This window comes from Ascaphus truei, chromosome 3 (assembly GCF_040206685.1).
Source record: "Ascaphus truei isolate aAscTru1 chromosome 3, aAscTru1.hap1, whole genome shotgun sequence".
Lineage (NCBI taxonomy): Eukaryota > Metazoa > Chordata > Amphibia > Anura > Ascaphidae > Ascaphus > Ascaphus truei.
In genome coordinates this window covers 24,725,472-24,747,368 of record NC_134485.1, presented here as the reverse complement: position 1 = coordinate 24,747,368, position 21,897 = coordinate 24,725,472, and the positions used below count along the sequence as shown (strand labels likewise).

The window sequence follows — 21,897 nt, the reverse complement described above, 5'->3', positions numbered from 1 at the left end:
TGTTCTGTCTGGCGATAATGATCCCTGGTATTAGTCCTGGTCTCCCGTGACAGAGACAATAATACAAATGTAAAATATTTTCATTTCAGGAATTGTCTTTAGTAAAAGTAATGACTTACTTAACTGTCAAATTACCAAGCAATGTGTGATGTTGAAGTCTATTTAAGCGATGGAAACATTTTTTGGCCTTCTGTGTATACTGTATGTTTAAAACGTTAAGGTTATTTTGATACTGAAATCTAAACTAGACCAATTATACAGTTTTTAATGTGATGTAGGAATTTTATGCAAGTTAGGAATTTTGATAATATTGGGAACAAAGCAAGCTGTGGTGGGTTAAAAAGTGACAAACCTTCCACCGTACGTTGTACATCAAATAAAAATATCACTTGTGAGCACATTCACGTCTCAGACAGGTCTGCAACTCTGCTTTCACCATTATCTCGTAGCATACAGTGCTCCCACTGCAGCAAGGGATTCTGGGAAATGACATGCAAATGAGCACTCGCAGTGTGTCACTTTCAGTTTTTTGGGCATCAAGGGTTAGTTAGTGTTCACTTATTTAGTACTCTCTCAGTATTTGGGGACATTACATTGCACTGATGTAGCGTATGAAGTTCAGTACCTTCCTTCATAACTTTGCTCCCGTTTGCAGGACTTCTAGCAAGAATGAAAGATGGACCCAGAAGAACAGGAGCTGCTTGCCGATTACAGATACAGGAATTATTCTTCCGTGATCGAGAAAGCCTTAAGAAACTTTGAATCTTCAAGTGAATGGGCAGATCTCATATCGTCGCTTGGAAAACTCAACAAGGTACCTAACATGCTGCATATCTAATCATCCAAAATCAAATCCCCAGATGCAATTGTTTTGTACAGATATTGGTTCTCTGGCATTTCCATGGGATAACATTACAGTTCTGTAGGACACATCTTCAGAAAAGGGCAACTGCAATGGTGCATGGTTTGCTCAGACAAAACATACCAGGAAAGACCAATGACCTGAACATGTACAACCTGGAAGAAAGGGTGGAGAGTGGAAATTATGGAAACCTCTAAATATGTCAAGTACATTATTAAAGAGACAGGCCAAGTGACCTTTTTTTTAAAATTTATTTTCTCTTTTTTTTTGTTGTTGCATCGGATTGAAGAAGGGGGTCTCTAGAGCCGAGTCCCATTAATTTCAACTCCTGGGACCCCTGCTTTCCGAGATACTTACCTTCATAGGGGGTGCCGGTGGGTGCTCTGGTTCTCTAGCTGGGTTCATGTAACGCCGACTTTTCAAAACTCCCACGTCATGCGGGCCAATAGGAAGCTGTGATGTCATCAGGTTCGACTTCCTATTGGCCCAGGTGACCGGAGGTATGTATCTCTGGAAGCAAGGGGTCCCGGAGCTGGAATGAATGGGCGTTCAGCTCCAGAGACTCCCTGCTTCAATCCTATGTAACTAAAGAAGAAATAAAATGCTGCTGGCATTGCTCCTTTTTGGTACAATGTGGTAGCATTTTGCAGCGACAAAGCAGTGCGCAGAGAGTCATGTTCTGAAACTCCATTCTCAGACACTCCTCACTTAATAAACTCGTACAGAGTAGTAGGCGAAATCTGTACGTTTTTGCTAAGGAAACAGGACCGAATGGACTTTGTTTCTGCCCGACTGTACAGAGCAACAATTGAAAAGTTTCGTAGGAATTGGTTCACCGTTGGATTATGTTTTCCTTTTTAGTTCTTTTATTTCAGAAAAAGTGTTTTCCCGTTTTTGAGATGTAACCTGGAAAATGTAACTTTTTGCACAGATTTGTTTCAAACCTTTTGATATGTTTGGGAAACCTTTTTAGGTACAATATTTGACTACATCTGTATTTTTGTTACTTTATAACGATTCAGAGAATACTTATTCGTCTAACACTGGGGTTGGCCAACTCCTGTCCTAAGGGGCCACCAACCAACAGGTCAGGTTTTCGGGATATCCCTGCTACAGCACAGGTGGTGCAATCCTCGACTGAGCCACCTGTGCTGAAGCAGGGATATCCTGAACACCTGACCTGTTGGTGGCCCTTGAGCACTGGAGCTTCCTACCCCTGCGTTCGATTCTTTTGTAAAAAAAAAATACTTGCACTTCTCGGATTGCTTAAAAGAAAAAAGGTTCAGTCACCGACATTCAGCCACTGAACGTGCCACTGCCACTCGTTCACTTTGGTTATCAGTGGGAAGGCCCTCTATATTCTTTAACCCATTCTCTGCCATTGTGGTGCCACGCGATGCCGGCCTGTCTTGCAGTAACAGGGTTAATATAAATGGCAAAAGTGTGGCTCTAATTGGCAGTTTCCTGACTTACCCTCATGTCTCAGTCATGAGATGGAAAGAAAGTTCTTACAATTCCCAGCGAGCCCAAGGGAACTGAAATATTACACAACCCTGTAACCTCCCAAAAGGTCACTAGTCTAGCCTGATTGAGCCACTTGTGCTGAAGCAGGGGTATCCTTAAAACCTGTCCTGTTGGTGGCCCTAGATGACTGGAGTTGGCCACCCCTGTGTTAGATGAACAGATCCAATAGGATTTCGTACAGGTGCATATGGTGTACCAAAGTGTGTAATGCCCAGAGAGTGACTGCTACAGGATACATTTACAAGTGACGATAACGAGCAGCATGCAGCACAGTGTTGAGAGAAAGCAGCTAATGTTGGTTGAAATACTATAGAAAAGATTCCTCCAGGAAATGGCTGTTCAGTTGAGTTTTGAATATAGGGAGAGTGGGGCGTAGAGTCCAGGCCTGGGGTTCTGCTGGTTAGAGATCTGGCAGCATGGTTATCACTGTAACTAAAAAGCCATGTCTATTGTGTAAGCCCTGGGAAGCAGGCCCCCCCCCCCCCTCTCCAGAGCTGAACCCCACACTATTTTCAGCTCCAGGGACCGTGCTCCCACCCTCCATTCCCAAGATACCTACAGTACTGGTGAAGTTGGCACTAGTACTTCCTGGTTTTTGTTGGGGCATTAAAATGGCCATCAAATAGGATGCTACAATCGATGACGTTGTGGCTTCTTATGGGCCCATGATGTGGTGGCCATTTTCCTTTCCCTGGATTTAACCCAGTAACTTCACTAAGTATCTTGGAGTAAAAAATAGCATGGTTCAGCTTTTGGGGGCCCACTCTGTTCCCATCCTGTACAACAGTGATTTCCAACCTTTTTTGTTTGGAGGAACACTTCAAATATTTAAAAAAATCTCGGGGAACCCCTATCTGGCTGACACATAGGTTTGATAGGGGTAAATCATAAAATTTCACACCTCACGAGCCCCCTCTATTTCGCTCCCCTCCATCTAACTCACTCTCCCCCCCCCCTTTCCCGCTTCGCATGTATTTATCTCCCCTGCGTCTGACTCGTTCTCCCTGTTTTACTCACTCCCCCCTTCTCTCCTCTCACTCGCCCCCACCTTCCGTCAATTACCCCACTCTCTCAGTTCCCCCCCACACAAAATACATACCAAAAAACCCCACCCCCCTAAATACATATAACCCCACAATACATATTAAAAATATTCTGCCCCGCCAATACATATTAAAAAGACCCCCACCTCCCAAATACATATCTCCTCCAGCACCCCTCATCATCCTCATATACCCCCCCCCCCCCCCGTGCATCTCATATCACTCTTTCCCCCCCCCCCCCCTTGTATCCCACATCACCCTCCGCCACCCTGGATCTTACATCTCTTCCCCCCCCCCCCGCCCCCCCAGGAGTAGGAAGAGAGGCTGGTATCCTGCCCTACAGTTGCCGGCGGAGGAACCTGCGGGGGGGTTGGAGGATGCAGAGGCGCCCAGAGCATCATAGCAGTCAGGGCTGCATGCGCGGGTGGGGGGAGGGGGTTGAGTTGAGGGGGGAAAGCCATGAGAGCGGGCTCAGGAAAGGTTGAGGGGGAAAGCCAGGAAAGCGGTCACAGTGAGTACGGGCGGCCCATCCATAGGTGGAACCCCTGGGACTGACCAGAACCCTGGTTGGGAATCACTGCTGTACAATGAAAGGGGGGGGATTGTTGCTTTAAGGAACATATACGGTGTTGAACTTTTAAAGAATCATTCCTTGCAGCAGCATCCTGTGTGTCCACTCTGACTTCCTGGTAAGAACTGTTTGTTTCCATTTGCAGACATGTCACACTCCATAGCGGCTCATTGGCCGTGAAATGTTCAGCACATACTGGCTTTTTTTTCTTCTCCTCTTCTTTCATCCCATGTTGGGCGACCACATTGCCCAGTGATAGCAGGCGCTGAAAACGAAGGAATTCAATTCTTGCTGAGCAGTTACTGAGAGCGGGTTTTAATGACTCGTAAAGTCAAAGGATCTGACCACTGAGACGCAAATACAGCAGGGCCCCGGGCATACGGCGGGTTCCGTTCTAAGGGCCCGCCGTATAGTGAAAATAGCCGGAAAGCGGAACCGGCGATTTTCAGCTGTGCGCATGCGCAACTCGGCAATTTCCCCGTTGTGCGCATGCGCAACCCGGCAATTTCCCCCTTGTGCGTTCGCGACCTACGTTCTGCGCGCCGACCTACGTTCTGCGCATGCGCGCCGGCAGCAACAGCCTCTGAGGAGACATGGCGGCCCCCTTCTCGGTGACGCCGTATCGGAGGGGTGCCGAGAAGCGGGGCCTTGCTGTAGTCTAGACCAATAATTCTATTGTCTGATCGTTAAAATCACTTAGTGCCACTTAGTGCTACTATTTGGCAGTAGCATAACTTTGCAGACACAGCCAGTTCATATTTTAAGGATCTTTACATTGGTGCTTAAAACAAAGTGAAGAGAAAATTGTACTTGCCCGGCACTCCTTCCGTTTCCAATGTGTCCTCTATACAAGGGCCGCGCGCGTGCACGGCGGGGAGCCGACAGACAGCGGCGAAGACGGTGAGAGGGATGATTTCGCGCCGCTACCGGCGCTTAAGTGTGTGTGTGTGTGTGTGTGTGTGTCTCAATGAGTGCACAAATAAAACATTTTTTATTTATTCAACTTTTTTTTTGTTTAAAAAAATCTTATTTACACCATTATTTCACTCGCATAATCTATACACACACACACACACATACTCACACACACACACAGTACCTGTCGCTCCTGGCAGCACTGAGATTCTATACAAACAAAAAGCATGCGGCACGTGCACGCGCTTTCGCACATGCGCACACGGCCACAACCAGTATAGAACAGCCCTAACCCAGTGAAGCCAAAGACACACATTTATGTCAAGGGTTCCTTGAGAGAGAGAAAGTGTGGATAAGAATAGAGGCAAGCAGGATAATTACAAGCAATTTTGATAGGATGTGAGAAAACCCATGTCTGCATTAAGTCCTTTGGTTTTGGTGTCAAAGAGTCTTATCATTCTGAGTTCAAATGTTTTCCGTTCTTGGGTGCTTTTAAACATTCCATTGAGGATTTTGATTTTTAGATCATTTATGGAATGATCTGGTTGTGAGAAGTGATGTCCCACAGGTGAGCAGTATCTTCCTTCTTCGTGATGGAGTATAGAGTGTCTGTGCATATTCATTCTTCCTTGTAGTTTTTGGCTGGTTTCCCCAATGTAGCAACCTTGGTCACATTTGTTGCACTGAATCATATGCACTAAATTCCTGGATGTGCAGCTGTATGATCCTTTAACATTGAATGTTCTATGGTTGTGACTGGCTGTGGGATCCTGACAAATATGTTTGCAGAGTTTGCAGCGTTTGTTGCTGCACGGTTTTGTGCCATTATCCATGTCTTTAAAATAGTTGTGAAGTTTTCTGTTGACTAATTTCTGTTTGAGGTTTGATGGTTGCCGGAATGCAAGAATGGGAGGTTTGGGAAAGATTTATTTTAATGTCGCATCCTCTGCCAGCATGGGTTGCAGATCTTTGATTATTTTCGTATACCCTCTAGGGTAGGGTTGTATGTGGTCACTAGTGGTATGCGTGTGGTAGGTGCTTTCTGTCTGTATTGTAGCAGGTGTTCTCGTGGGGCTTTTATTGCAGATGTAATAGTTTTGGCAATGGTCTTTGGTTTGTATCCCTTCTGTCTGAACGATTCGGTCATGGTTGTGAGATGCCTGTTTCTGTCTTCAGTGTCAGAGCATATGCGGTGGTATCTTATAGCCTGGCTGTGTATGATACCTTGTTTGGTATGAGTGGGATGGAAGCTGGAGTTGCGGAGGTAACTGTATCTGTCAGTTGGTTTCTTGTATACAGATGTGTGTAGTTTGCCATCTTTCAGTGTTACTGTAGTATCTAGGAAGTTTACTAGGTTTGCCGAATAATCCATTTTGAGTTTAATAGATGGATGGAATGAGTTCAGGGACTCGTGGAATTGTTTTAGGTTTTCTTCACCCTCTGTCCATATTATAAACAGGTCATCAATGTATCTGTAGTATTTGTAGGGTTTGTGGAGGCATGTAGTTAGGAATCTTTGTTCAAGATTTGCCATGAAAAGATTCGCATATTGCGGTGCCATCTTGGTACTCATTGCAGTCCCCATTAGTTGTAGGTACATTTCCTTGTTGAAGCTGAAGTAGTTGTGTGTGAGGATGTATTCTATCAGTTTGGTAATTATATCAGCGCTGTATTTCTGATCCAGGGGAGATGTTGTAAGGAAATGCAGGCATGCCTCAATACTATCCTTGTGGGGGATGTTGCTGTAAAGGGATTCTACATTCATGGTAACTAGCAGTGTGTTGGATGGTAGTTGGTTGATGTTGTTAAGATTATTGAGAAAATCTGTGGTATCTTGTATGAAGCTGTTGGTGCTTCTGACTAAAGGTTTGAGGATATTCTCCACTAAGCCTGATATTTGTTCTGTGAGTGTATCCATACCTGTTATAATTGGTCTGCCGGGGTTTCCTTCGCTTCTCACAACCAGATCATTCCATAAATGATCTAAAAATCAAAATCCTCAATGGAATGTTTAAAAGCACCCAAGAACAGAAAACATTTGAACTCAGAATGATAAGACTCTTTGACACCAAAACCAAAGGACTTAATGCGGACATGGGTTTTCTCACACCCTATCAAAATTGCTTGTAATTATCCTGCTTGCCTCTATTCTTATCCACACTCTCTCTCCCCCCCCCCCCCCCCCCATTATCCCTCCCCCTCCCACCTTTCTTTGACACTGTCCCCTGGCTTCAAACAATTAACACCCCACCTTATCTACAGTAAATATCTGGGGTTTTTTTCTCCCCCTCTCTCCACACTGTTTTAGCCATTGAACCCTTTGTATATCAGTATTGCTTGACCTGAAGAAGAGAGGATAAGGCTAAGGCCCCGCTCCCTCAGTCAGCGCGCCCGCACTGCAGACAGGCGGGGCGCTGACAGACACAGACCGCGATATGCGGTCTGTAGGGAGCCGGGGCTGGAGTGGGAGGGAGGGGCGTGGTTTAAGCAGAGGGGGTGTGGTTTAAGCAGAGGGGGTGTGGTTTAAGCTGAGGGACCCACTACCCCCCCCCCCCCTCCTCGGGCTCCCGGGCTGCAGGCGGGAGCAGCTTGCGGGCTGCCCTACTCACACGCTGACACTCAGGCACACACAGACACACAGACGGGCACTCATGCACACACACACACACAGATAGGCACTCAGACACACACACACACACACAGACAGGCACTCACGCTGCTTTCCCTCCACACTCTCCTCCCCGCTCCCCGAAACCTCCCCTCCTCCCGAAGCCTCCCCTCCTCATTGGCTCACAGCCACACCACGTGACGCGTCGCCGCTTGGGATTACAATTCTCTTGAATCCCCTAGCGGCTGACGCGTCACAGCGTTTAGTGAGCTGTGCCGTGAGGGGGGAGTGGGACCGGCTCGGGAGGATTCCCCTGCTGGTGGGGAACGCTCGTGCGGCCGGCCGCCCACGCCGCCGGGCGCAGCGGGTCCCAGGCCTTACTCTCGAAAGCTTGTCCTATGACATAAATTGTTAGTCCAATAAAAAAAGGTATCACCTAATACTGAAGAACTCATTTATTCTGCACTATCGCAACTGGACTAACATGGCTATTCACACAAACACACACACATACACATACACACCTCACAGGACCCTTGGCACCAGTTGTGTGCGTTTATTGGCTTCACTAGATTATGTTAAACCAAAGTGAGATGAAGTCACTTGCACTAGGTAGCACAGAGCTCAGATTGGGATTTAAACCAAATAGGGTAGTGATAAATTGTCCCGCACTGCATCTAATATAGTGTAATAACTACAACCTCTGCTCTGTCGCCAATTCTATCCAACAACGAGAGGGAGCCTTGTGGATTTGTTCACTTGATGATTATATTTTAATGTGGCCTTTTTATGCAATGGTGGTTTTTATGCTGGTTCTAGAACCAGGGGGTGGGCAACTCCAGTCCTCAAGGGCCACCAACAGGTCAGGTTTTCAGGATATCCCTTGCTTCAGCACAGGTGGCTCAATCTGTGACTGAGCCACTGATTGTGCCAATTGTGCTGAAGCAGGGATATCCTGAAAACCTGACCTTTTGGTGGCCCTTGATGACTGGAGTTGCCCACCTCCTGTTCTAGAAAGAGATTGTGTAGTTACAGGTTTTGCATGAAGGCACCTCTAACAGGAGCGGCTTTTATTGCTGATGCCAAATTTCCATAATACAGTATCATCAGGCTGTGTGTGACACAGACTCCTCACTGACTCATCCTGGCTTTCTAGATTCATGGCATGAACCCATTTATTCTAATACACTAATGTGTGAAGCAGACAACCAAAAACTGGGTGGCCTGTACTAGTGTTTTTTTACCTTTTTTTAGTACGTGTGTACGTGATAGTTTTTGTTTTCTATATGTAAAATGAATACAATATCTTTATTCCAATCTTTATCTGATTTATTATTTATTTCTAATACAAGAGAAAGAGCCTCATCTATCAATATTAATGAATTTGTATTTTTCCATCGAAACTCAATAGCAGCCTTGGGGCTTACGCTTTACACCAAATGCCATGGCAGTGATATGTGTCGGGGGATAAATGTGGGAGTGATTAGTGTTTTTAACACAAATCTGACACCCATAAGTATGTTCAAATATGTTGTAAACACGGGAGAGGTTTTATTTCCTCTAGTTACTCGCTTTGTTCTGATCTGCCTGTGCAAACTCTTGTTGAACACACAGTGACATCACCTCGCTCCCCTCCCACCCGTCTTCATTTATTTATAAAATGTTTAACCAGGAAGTAATACTTCATTGATCCTCTAACAGGGACAGGATGAAGGTAGATGAAACATCTGTTTGACAAACAAGTTCCCATTTCTAATGCCTGAGAACCCCCCCCCCCTCCCCTCTCCCCCACCAAAAACAAATGTGCCCACTTTGCAAAAGCCACTAACTCTTTGCTTTAGGTATGGTTACATTTGTTGAAGAAATACCTTGAGATAAGGTTCTTTACAAAATGTTTGTTTGTCCCCTCTCATGTTAACCTTGTGCTCACCAGTGTTCTCCTACATGGAGCTGTGTAGGGGTGAGGCTGAAGTGTAATGAAGCCTACAAGCCAGGTTGTGGCTAGAACATGAAACAATGACAAGACCGGTATAGGCCGGGCTTCAAACATTGTATTGTATGTCTTTATTTATATAGCGCCATTAATGTACATAGCGTTTCACAGTAGTAATACATGTGGTAATCAAATTAATAACAGATAATATAAATAACAGATCATGGGAATAAGTGCTTTAGACATAAAAGTAACATTAAGGAAGAGGAGTCCCTGCCCCGAGGAACTTACAGTCTAATAGGTAGCGAGAACGTACAGAGACAGTAGGAGGGAGTTCTGTTAAGTGCGTCTGCAGGGGGCCAAGCTTTACGTACAGTACCATGTGTTCAGAATATCCACAGTGCTATTCATATGCTTCTTTAAGCAAGTGTGTCCGCTCGCCTCAGACAAGTGAAAAATTGCAGTGACGTGTGAAGAACCGCTTTGGAAACGGAGTTGTCACTCTGCTTCAGACGTCACATGACTCAGTGCCTTATATAGCTGTATGCAAGGGATTATGGGGCACAACTTCGGGAAGCAGAGCAGTGGTGCCATCTCTGCTGCCGAAGAGATTCTGCAGCAGCGGCGGTCTTTTGTGTGATGGCGTCCGGATATCTGCTTCTGATGCTCATCTGTTTGGCTAATTATTGCATGATAATTACTTTACAAAAGACATCACTGTGCTAACCATGTACCCGGCGCTGTGAGGACCAAGGCCTCGGCCAGGTAGGGAATAGGCGTGCTGGCGCTCGTGCGCTGCGCCCTGCTCGGCCGGGCGATTCGTGGCCGGCTATGGGAGCGCGGCCACGACGTCACGGAGCTGGTTCGCCCTCATTGGGCGAACCGCTCACGTGACGCGCTTGCGAGCAGCAAATTCAAATTTGCTTGCTCGGCAAGCAGCCAAGTGCCAAGCAGGCGCCCGCTCACGCTGGCCACACACACATTGTCGCAATGTGTCTCATCGTGGCGAGCGTGAATGCGCCCGCCCGCTCGGCACCACCCTGGACGAGGCCTTATGTAGACGAGGACCACTGGGATGTGTAGTCATGTGATTTCCTCACTAGCGGTCACGTGATCACCACGGCTCCCGGCTGATGGAAGTGGAGAGGGTTAACCTCACCATCCCCTAGAAAATGAGCATTTGTGCCATAACCTGGTACGTCAATAGGCCACGTGTGACCAACTCCAGTCTTCGCCAACAGGTCAGGTTTTCAGGATATCCTTGCTTAAGCACAGGTGGCTCAGTCAGTCAATGGTATCCTGAATATATCAGGGATATCCTGAAGACCTGTTGGTGGCCCTTGAGGACTGGATTTGGCTACTCGTGGTTTATGGCCTCGCGTAGTCTTAATCTGGCTCTGGCTTGGGCCTTTAGGATGTTGGCTCTGTGTTGCACTGGGAAGAGAATGTAGCATGAGAGAATGTGATCAGACTAGGATAGTGACCCTTATGGGATGTTACAGGGTTCTGTAATATTTCAGTTCCCTTTATGTTAGTCATGGGATGGAAAGTCAGGAAACGGCCAATTAGAGTCACACTTTTGCCATTTATATTAACCCAGTTACTGCCGGCTACAACCAAAGTGAAGCAGTGGCACGTTCAGTTGCTAAATGTTGGTGACTGACACTTATTTTTCTTTTAAGCAATTCGAGAAGTGTGAGTATTAAAAAAAAACTAATGTAGGGGTGGTTAACTTCAGTCCTCAAGGGCCACCAACAGGTCAGGTTTTCAGGATATCCCTTTTTCAACACAGGTGGCTCAATCAGTGGCCCTGTCTTCAACTGAGCTCCTGATTGAGCCACCTGTGCTGAAGCAGGGATATCCCAAAAACCTGACCTGTTGGTGGCTCTTGAGGACTGGAGTTTCCCACTACTAATAAATGTCTATGTAGTAACCAAACGGTTGGAATTTTTTTTACACTCTTTTCCTAATCTCTTTTGTGATAAGATAAGACTGTTTGTAAACTGCTCTGCATATGGAGGGAGATTGTTTGTTTGCTATTTTGTTTAGCTAGTTGCGCTATTGAAATGAAACTGTCCCAAATCGAACAGAATGGAATTCCTGATTACAGAAGAATGGTGGGATTATTGTCTCCACAGAAGTCATGTTAAGTTATTTAGGGGAGGGGGGAACCTCCTCTTTGTTGTTGCTATGTGGGTTTGCCCCTTTTAAAGCAGCAGTCCCACTTTGCCCCCCACACTACTTTTTCTGTGTATACAGGTGGGAAGCAGGGGGTCTCTGGAGACCCCCTGCTTCAGGAAATACCTCCGTAGAGGGTGCTAGCTGGGTTCAGGTAATGGCCGCTTTGCAAAGCTCCCCCGTCCTGCTCACTCTCAGAATCATTTAACACCGCCAAGCTAAGAACAACTGCGTATTCTCCACTCTAACTGCGTTATATACGCCTGAATGATGTAACCGGCTGTGAGGATGCGGGGAAAGATGTTTTCTATTGTCTGTGATTTACATTTGAGAAAAGATCCGGACCTTGATATATATTGGAAGGTGGGACATTTATTTGCACCTATCTAATGAGCAAGTGTTCCTTTGGCAAACTAGCCACACACATCTTCCACACCGTTCAATACTGCAGAAATAGTTTGGGGATTATGATTTTAGCGGTAGAGACCGTTTGCCGCCCGAAAAGCTCATGCAAAAGAGCATCTGCTAATTGTTTTTACGTAAATTGTTTCACAATTTATCATTTTTGTTTTTTACTAAACGATGATTTTAAGTTCTTCATACCATCTTCTTTTATTATTTTATGGTGTGTGTGTGTGTGTGTGTGTGTGTGTGTGTGTGTTAGTGTTAGAATAAATTAGTTGTGTAGTTTTTGATAAAACTTACTATTTAAAAAAAAATTGTATTTGTATTTTTTTTCAAATCAATGCCATTTTTAATGAGGTTTTAATATACTAATAATCCTTTGACTTCTATAGAACATTTTAAACACTTTTCCAGAAGTACAAGATTTTTGTAACACTTTCCTGTTTGTGATGATTTGTTGCCAATATTCCCAGCAGTTTGAGCTCCAAACTGTAACAGTAGATAACGTTTACTTAGTAATATAAGAATACATTGTAGCTGCTGAGCTACACTGACTGAAGGACTGATTTGAAACTGAAAGGCGGCCATTTTGTGAACCCTGGGAAGCAGGATTTTGCTGATCGATCACAGGAGAACAAATCGATCAGCAGCTTTAAGTAATTAATTTTCCATAAAGGTAATCAAAGACTGCATATATTAAAAATATATATGATTTTTAAGCTGCTTGGATTGCCTCTGTAAAAATGGTTTCTTCTTGACCATTGTGTGATGTCACTGGAAGGCAGGCATTCCCGTCACATGGGAGGCAGGTCAGACTACCTTGGAAGAAATCATGTTTGTCCTTGTACGCCTATAATATGTTTCATATGTGATTTCTATGGCTGTGGAATACCATGTAATCCACGTCTGTATTAATTGTATATTCTGTTACGGGGTAAAATAGGAAGCGGCTGTAACAGGACAGGGGTTTTAATTGATACTCTTTCCTTGCCACCTGTGATCACTACGATACATTGGTTTGAAGATTTGCAGGTCAGCACTTGAGCCTCTGAATACAGTGTAACCCGGGGTGGCCAACTCCCGTCCTCAGGGCCACTAACAGGTCAGGTTTTCAGGATATTTCTGCTTCAGCACAGGTGGCTCAAACAGTGACTCAGTCAGACTGCACCACATGTGCTTTAGCAGGGGGTATCATGAAAACCTGACCTGTTTGGTGTCCCTTGATTGGAGTTGGCCGCCCCTGGTGTAACATTTTGTTCGCATTGTATTGAAGTGTTTGGAAAAGAAGCCAGATGAGATACAATGTTATTTGTATGAAAACAGCTATGTTGTCACGCTGACCTTCTGCATGTTCTTCACACTAACAATAGGCCTGTGTTTCTGGTCTAATTTAATGATCTCAGCACAACACGAAGCCATTGACCCCATTCCTCCCGGCGTTTAGAACACATTTGGTTACCACTTTATAAAGTGAAACCTTCTTTCAGCAGACTTTGTATTCTGCTTTATCATGTGGCATGGGAGAACTATCATTGTGACTATTTCTAATTACATTCCCCAGTTCCAATAGCAACTTATATTCAAGTTTAAAATAAACGTAATACATGCTGCTATATGCCACACTGGTTTGGTATTTAAAATGTTTAAGAATGTTGAAAATCAAATTTTTTTTTTTTTTTTTTTTACACAAAACGTAGACCCAGTTTGTTCAGAAAGGAAACTGATTTTATGCGTGGCTTAAAAATTCTCTGCGTATTGAGTTTTAATGCAATGCTATATTGTACATACAGGGAAGTCTTTTTTTCCTAAGTATTCTTCTGCCATAATATAAGGGGGGGAAGGTTGGGGTTCACCCTCCCCCTTGGCACGTGCAGGTGGATGTTTGCGTGTTGGTGTTTAAGTAATAATCCCCTCAGAACAGGGCATTACTGGCCAGTAATGCCCTGTTCTGAGGGGATTACAGGCATACCCCGGTTTAAGGACACTCACTTTAAGTACACTCGCGAGTAAGTACATATCGCCCAATAGGCAAATGGCAGCTCGCGCATGCGCCTGTCAGCACGTCCTGAACAGCAATACCGGCTTCCTACCTGTACCGAAGCTGTGCGCAAGTGGGGAGACTATAGAGCCTGTTACACATGCGTTATTTACATCAGTTATGCACGCATATGACGATTGCAGTACAGTACATGCATCAATAAGTGGGAAAAAGGCAGTGCTTCACTTTAAGTACATTTTCGCTTTACATACATGCTCCGGTCCCATTGCGTACTTTAATGCGGGGTATGCCTGTATTACTATTATAGGCTAAATGTAGGCTTGTTTGATTTATTTTTTTAATTCTTCATAAAAATGATACTTTTATAGTAATTTTGATTTTTATCAGCATGATTGTCTACATTCTTATTTATGCTTTTGCTGCAAGTTTATTAAAAGGAAATGGTACATACACACAGCCCTCTATATACACACACACTGCAACCCCCCCTCTCTATACACACAAACACACTCTGCAGTCCCCCCTCCTCTACACCCACAAAACACACTGCAGCCCTCCTCCAACCTCCACACTCACAACACACACACACACAACACACACAGCAGCCCCCTGTAAACCCACAAAACTGCAGACACACACACCAAAACACACTGCAGCCCTCCTCCACCCTCTACACCCACTGACACACACCCTGCAGCCCCCCTCTACACCCACAAAACACACACTGCAGAGACACACCAACAAAACAAACTGCTGCTCCCTCTACACCCACAAAACACACCGCAGCAGACCCCCCCTGCCCCCCCTCTACACTTCTTGATGAAGACACAGCACTGCATGGTAAGTGGTCAAGTGAAATTTGGTATTCAATATCCAAATACAGGTGCTACATTTGTAATCGTGCGTTTCTTCTTATCCAATGTCAAACGAAATATCCAAAACAGATCTCTTGACAGTTCATTTATTTATCGTAATACAAAATAACAATAAAGTTTCATCTACAGGTTCAAGCTAAACTAAAACATGCTATGGACGGAGAACGGTATAACATATTTATTAATCGCTCAATGGTATCCTTCATTTTGATGTATCTACGCTAAAAACAGATTCATATAGTCATTTCCTCACCTACAGATTAACTTCTGCATGGCTTTGTTAGTATAAATCAATAATACGTTTAAAGAATAACATATTCTCATCCATGGAAAAGTCTGGGCACCAAGCTTATAACCTTGATGAGCTCCATTTTGTACCCAAAATGTACTATAAAAGATTTCACTTGTTCTAACTTTCCTACAACTCGGTTTTTTTCCTTAAATGTGTATTTCCTCACATTCCATAATCTTTCTCAGTTTATTCTGATTGACATTACAATATTGTCTGGGGAAACAAAATGGATACCGAATGATATCAAATGGAGGCTGTAAGGAATTCTTAATCACAGAAATCCATCTTCATTATAATACGTGCACTTGTGTCTAAAGCCCTCTCCCCCCTTAAACCCTTCTCACTGACTGCCCCACACCTCTGGAATGCTCTTCCCCTCAACATCCGACTAGCCCCCTCTATCCACCTTTAAAACACACCGGCTTAAGGAAGCATATGAGTAGCTCTGTGGCTGATACTATACACCTCATACATAAAGCTTGGCCCCTTGCAGACGCACTTATCAGAACGCCCTCCTACTGTCTCTGTACGTTCTTCCTACCTACCAATTAGATTGTAAGCTCTTTGGGGCAGGGACTCCTTTTCCCAATTGTTACTTCTATGTCTGAAGCGCTTATTCCCATTATGTGTTATTTGTATTATTTGTTATTTATATTATGTTATTTATATTATTATGTCACTTGTATTACTGCTGTGAAGCACTATGTATGTACATCAATGGCGCTATATAAATAAAGATATACATGCATGCCAAATTGGGACTTTTCTACTCCTTGAGGTGTGCCTACTCTGGCATATGAACCAAATTCTGTTGCTAATTGAGGCAATAGTTGGAATTTCGTTCTGTTTCCGTAATGCTGCAATCTCGCACCTCGTCGCTGTTGCGAAATGCGCCACTAATTTATTTTGTATTCTGGAAAGCCCCTCAACTGGCCTGTTCAGGAGGAACAGCCATGGTCCAATGGGATTGTGAGTCCTAAGATCCTCTGTAGCTAATCTCTGATTTGCTCCCAAATGGGCAGCACCTGAGGGCAGGACCACAGCATATGTAAGAGATCTGCCTCCCCTCCACATTGTTTTGGACACAATGGGGAGTAGCCAGGTACAAATTTGGATAATTTCATTGGCATGAGGTACCACCTCATTAGAACTTTATACGCGTTCTCCCTTAACGTCGTGCAGATTGAGCTTTTAGCTGCGGCCCTGAATATCTCCGCCCAGTCCCCCTCTTCTAATGTTTCACCTAGGTCCTGTTCCCGTTGTGCTACATAACTTTATTTCCTTGAATAGGCTACCCCCCGCGCAGACCACCTTTCCGTATAGCCGAGATACAAGTCCCTTAGTTTCTGTTTTCAATATACAGAATTTTTCGAAGTTTGTTAATTGGGGACGGGGCGAAATTTTGCTCTGACCTGGAGGTATCTAAAGAATTCTGTGTGTGGAACGTCTTTTTCAGATTTAATTTGTTCAAATGTTTTGATGCTGTTTCTACCCTCCAGATTCTTGAGTCGCACAAGACCCTTCTGTTTCCAATTTTGAAAGTCCCTGCTGTTCATACCTGGAGCGAAATCTACAATACCAAATACTGGGGTCATGAGTGTATTTTTTGTCGTCAGAGTGCACCTAAATTTAGCGGCCTCCCAGATTGCCAGTGAGTTTGTCATTGATGGCAGCAGCTCTGTGGTGGATTTATACATCCTTTTTGGGGTCCAAATTAGGTTGTGCAATTGCAATGGGGCACAAACCTCTTTCACCAAATACAGCCATCTTTTTACTCTGACGCGTTTCCCGTTACTCTTTGATAAAGCGTGGGATACCACGGGAAACGCGTCAGAGTGTTCTTTTTGGCTGTTACTATGCCCTAAAATAAATTTTTGCACCTAGGATATTTTGTGGTTTGCAGTTTGTGGTTTCCAATCTTCAGCAGCAGCAGCAGCAGCAGATGCACCGCCGTTTTCCCTGTACTCTCTTCAATTGTTCCTTGGTAGGAGCACGCAGGACAGGACCAGGATATCCCCAAGGTCAGCAGTGAGTAATCCATTTACTTCATTTATGTGATCGGTCCCACACACGGTTACCTAGACCACCACATAAGACTTACCTATATGGATAGTGGCATAATCTATGGGAGTGTGTTTAACATTGGACTATCTGGAATCCTGAGTCTTATGAACTGTCCTATGCTATGAAGATGTTTATATTTTTATATCATGATAAAACATTGCCTACTCCTGGTTAGCATCACAAGTGGGAATTAACCCTCCCCTTCCCTTCCATAATAGGATAACAAGCAAGGTACCGCTAGCCCCCCGCTAATGTTGGTCTTTTTAAGATAATTCCCTTAACTTTTGGTCTTTTATATCCCCATATGAATTTGGTTATTAATGACAGAGAGGCTAAATCTTTATTTCTTAATGGGATTGGGAGAGTCTGAAATAGATGTAAGATAAGGAGAAGAAGGTTCATTTTGATGCAGTATACTCTACCCATCCATGAGATTTTATATGTAGACCATCTTCTAATATCCTCTCTGTGTTTGTATTACTTTGGGGAAATTTGCCCGATAGAGGGATTTAAAATAATTTGTGATCGGTACCCCATGATATTTAATGGACTCCTGTTGCCAATTGAAATTAAAATGAATGGTTATCACCTAATGGGGCAGTATGTGAATAGGCAATACTCAACACAACTAGTCACATATTTAACTTAAACAGGAACAATGATTCCTGAATATTTACTGTGTTGTACATGACAGTTAGTACTCCTCCACTGTTTGTATAACGAAATGTATGAAATGTGTGTATTTTGTGAAAAACAATAAAAAAATTGAAATTAAAAAAAAAAAAAAATTAATGGTTATCGATTTCTCCATGTCCTTTTGGAAGGTTTATGTTTAACGCTTCCAATTTTGTTTGATTAATTTTGAAACCTGAGACCCTGTTAAATTTGTCCATAAGATTTGAATAAATTGGGCAAGGAGGTTAGGGGTCTAGATATTGTGAGGAATATGTCGTCAGCGTATAACGCTACTTTATGCGTTTGCTCTCCTGATGTCTGGATTTTACCGAAATCTCATACTCAGGGTGACAGAGGGCATCCTTGTCTAGTGCCACTCTTAATTGCAAATAGTTCAGAGGGGCAACCCTGATGGATAACATTTGCTGCTGGATTCCCATACAGTGCCATAATTGCTGTTAATATTCTACCCCCAAAAGCTCAAAGCGTGGCCCTCAGATAAGGCCAGTCTATCCTGTCAAAAGCCTTTTCGGCATCAAGGCTTAACGCCATCACCTGTATGTTTATTGAGTTCGCTATTTCAATTGGATCAATAATATGTCTAGTGTGGTTGGCTGCTTGTCTATCCTGAATGAATCCCACCTGATTCGGGTGAATAAGCCTAGGCAGGATGTTACTCGATCTGTTGGCCAGCATTTTAGAGAAGATTTTAATGTCCGAATTGATTAATGAAATCGGCCTGTAACTCTTACAATTTGTTGGGTCTTTTCCTTGTTTATGGATTAGTACGATGGACGCTTGGAACATCTGACTCGAATGAAGCTCCTGCTAACACTGCATTGAGCATATCGGTGGCATAGTTTCATATAATATGAAGGGTTTAAATAGTCCAAGTAAAAGGATAGCCATGGCCGAATATAAAAGGTTGAAAGCGGATATCTTTTTATTACAAGAGACACACTTTAGTGAGACCATTTCCCCTAAATATATGGATAAGCATTTCAGGAATGTTCAGCCAAGGTCAAAAAAGGGGGTTAGCGGTTCTATTTCATAATGGGTGCCCTTTTGTTACTTACCAAATTAAGAAAGACAGGGATGGGGAGATACATAATCTTAATGGATTCGATCCAGGGACAGCTACTGACAATAGCAAACGTATACGCCCCATATGAACAAGACCCGACATTTTTCTCAACCTTCTTTAAAGCACTGAACACAGTAGCCAAGGGACACGTGGTTCTGGGTGGTGACTTTTAATAGGATCTTAGACCCTGAAATTGACAGATCTTCTCAAGCGAGACACTTCCAAAAAGGAAAGGTCAACTGCACTGTCTAAGGAACTGAAAGACACCTGATCGATTATATGGAGAGAGCTACACCGAGGAGAAAGGGGCTTCACCTTTTTCTCGCACCCCCATGACAGTTATAGCCAGATAGAATGGTCCCGCAGGTAGCTTATGCTAGGATCCATGATATTTCATTGTCAGGCCATGCGCCGATTGAAATCCGGTGCTCCCATTTTAGCCTGGACAGACCTGGAGTGAACTGGAAGCTTAATGAGGCAATTATAAAAATCCCAGAGATCAGCCAGCTGATAAGTGAGGAGCTTGAACACTTTTTTTTTAGGATCAACAAAGATAGCGTAACCGCAAAGATCATTTTGTGGGAGGCACACAAGGCAACTTTACGGGGCACACTTATTAGTATTGCGGCAGGGCGTAAAAAGAAGAGGGAGTCTCAAATTCTAAAATTACAAAAGAAACCAGCGGATCTATCGGACTTACATAAGAGAACCAGAAGGTCTGATACTTTAAAAGAGCTCAAATATGCCAGAATAGAGTTGAATTTGCTACTTACCTCCCAGGCTGAAAGGTCGCTGAGTTGGTCAAAGATTAAGTTTTATGAGAAAGCGAACAAGCCAGATACACTACAGGCAAATAAGTTACGGAATAAACAATCCAATTATGGTATTCATGCTATCAAATCGATATCGGGCACACTGACCTCTAACCCAAAATTAATTGTGGAGGAATTTAGAGAATGATACAAGGGTGAAAAGGTCAGCCACAATACCAACACGAGCCGGATTCTAGAGGACATCCTGGCAGCCTCAAATTGACCTAAATTGAGTGGGGAGAAGGGTTGCAGACGGACTTTTCATGGGCGGAATTGACACAAGTGATTAAACAATTGAAGCCCTCCAGAGCCCCTGGGCCCCGATGGTTTCTCAAAGCTATATTATAAAAAGAATTTACCAAACAAGTTGGACTGGATTTTTAAATGAAAAAGTTGACTGCAGATGACTTCTCCAATGCATGAAAAGCATTGGCTTCCATACAGCAGCGTGTTCCTTTTAGCGGAAGGTGTGGAGTGGAAAGCAAACAGTCTGTAACAGGATGTGACCGGATGCTGGGTTGTAAATATTACCACTTTCAGGAAAGAAATGATACTGTGGATTGTACCTCCTTGACCACAAAAAGGTCGGATGGGTTCATATGTCAAGAGTAAGTGAGATTTGTTTGCCAGAGATGTCTGTGCCACCTGGGATCTTGCAGAGAAAAGGGAGAAACATTACTTGTAGATGGACAATGTGTTCCATTATAACATACTGTACAGCACGAGTGGCCAATTCCAGTCCTCTAGGGCCACCATCAGGTATTAAGGATATCCCTGCTTCAGCACAGGTGGCTCAGTCAAAGACTGAGCCACCTGTGCTGAAGCAGGGATATCCTTGGAACTCAATACTCGTTGAGCTCATTAGATGAGTGCAAATGCCCCACCTTTCAATATATATATATCAAATAGTCCACATTCCGGTTCTTTTCTCAATTTATTCAGAGACAATAGAAAGCATCTTTCACAGCATAATTTCAGCCGTTACATCATTCAGGCATATATAATTGAGTTATCTTCGGCTTCGTTGCTCTTGGCTTGGATGTTAAATGATTCTGATTCTATACATTCAAATATACTCTTTATACATTTGAACCAATACCTGTAATACCTGTTTGACTGTCAGACAAGATGTTCTTAGTTAACCGTTAACATTAGAACACAGTGTCTTCCTTTAGTAATATGTAGTGTGATTTAGAAGTACCTCTTTATTCTGTCACTAAGTAACTATAGTTACTCCTATGTTCCTTATCTATTAAGACCCATTTCTATTGTATTGTATTGTATTTTACTACTAACTATCTATTTAACCTTTGATTCCAAACGCAAGACCATATACTATTCAACGCAGAAGACATTAAGCATACCAAGTTTCTTAAATCGCTTAAATCATTTATACACCTGGCTGTCTTCAGACTACTGTATCTCCTTTTCTTTGCAGAGGCAGCTTATCATTTTCCAATATAATTTCTAACTTAATACTAAAAATTACTTGTATTAACCAATTACATGCTGAACATATGTGTATTGACAAAATTGCATAATTAATATTTTAGGTTTGAAATAGTCCTATCTTCATCCTTAATACCTGAACTGTTGGTGGCCCTTGAAGACTGGAGTTGGCCGCCCCCGCTGCACTTATAGCTCCACCCTAACTCCTAGTGGCACTCTCCCACAAGCTTGTGCATATGGAACACATTTGCAGAAAAGTGTGATAAATTGACATCAAAGACGCAACATAAAAATGTCTGTCAATTGAGATTTAAACTTGCCATGATACATAGACTGCATAAACCTTGGAACCGAGACCATATGGTGTTATGTTACTGCTGTACTCCAGGGGCGTATCTGCAACCTGTGTAGCTGGTGCAATGCATTAGGGCCCACATCCATAAGGGGCACATTGCCTGGGTCCCAAAAATAATAATTTGCCCTGGTAGTCCTTCGTGGTGTGGCACTGGCGCTGCCGCTAAGAGTTCTGCAGCATGACATTTCACTGCTTGGCAGCTATCGGTCACTGCTTGGCAAGGAAAAATTTAGCCCCAGAGTCCATAATACTG

At 43.6% G+C, this 21,897-nt stretch overlaps 1 protein-coding gene across 7 annotated transcripts in view; it reads left to right on the top strand.

Annotated features, from left to right (window-relative positions):
- Positions 1-21,897, top strand: part of DOP1B (DOP1 leucine zipper like protein B) — a 120,073-nt gene that overhangs the window by 8,773 nt on the left and 89,403 nt on the right. For all 7 annotated transcript variants that reach the window (XM_075593796.1, XM_075593790.1, XM_075593794.1 and 4 more), the window contains exon 2: positions 656-814. In XM_075593796.1, coding sequence (XP_075449911.1) covers positions 677-814 — 138 coding nt within the window. In that variant the 5' untranslated portion in view covers positions 656-676. The remainder of the gene's footprint in view (positions 1-655; positions 815-21,897) is intronic.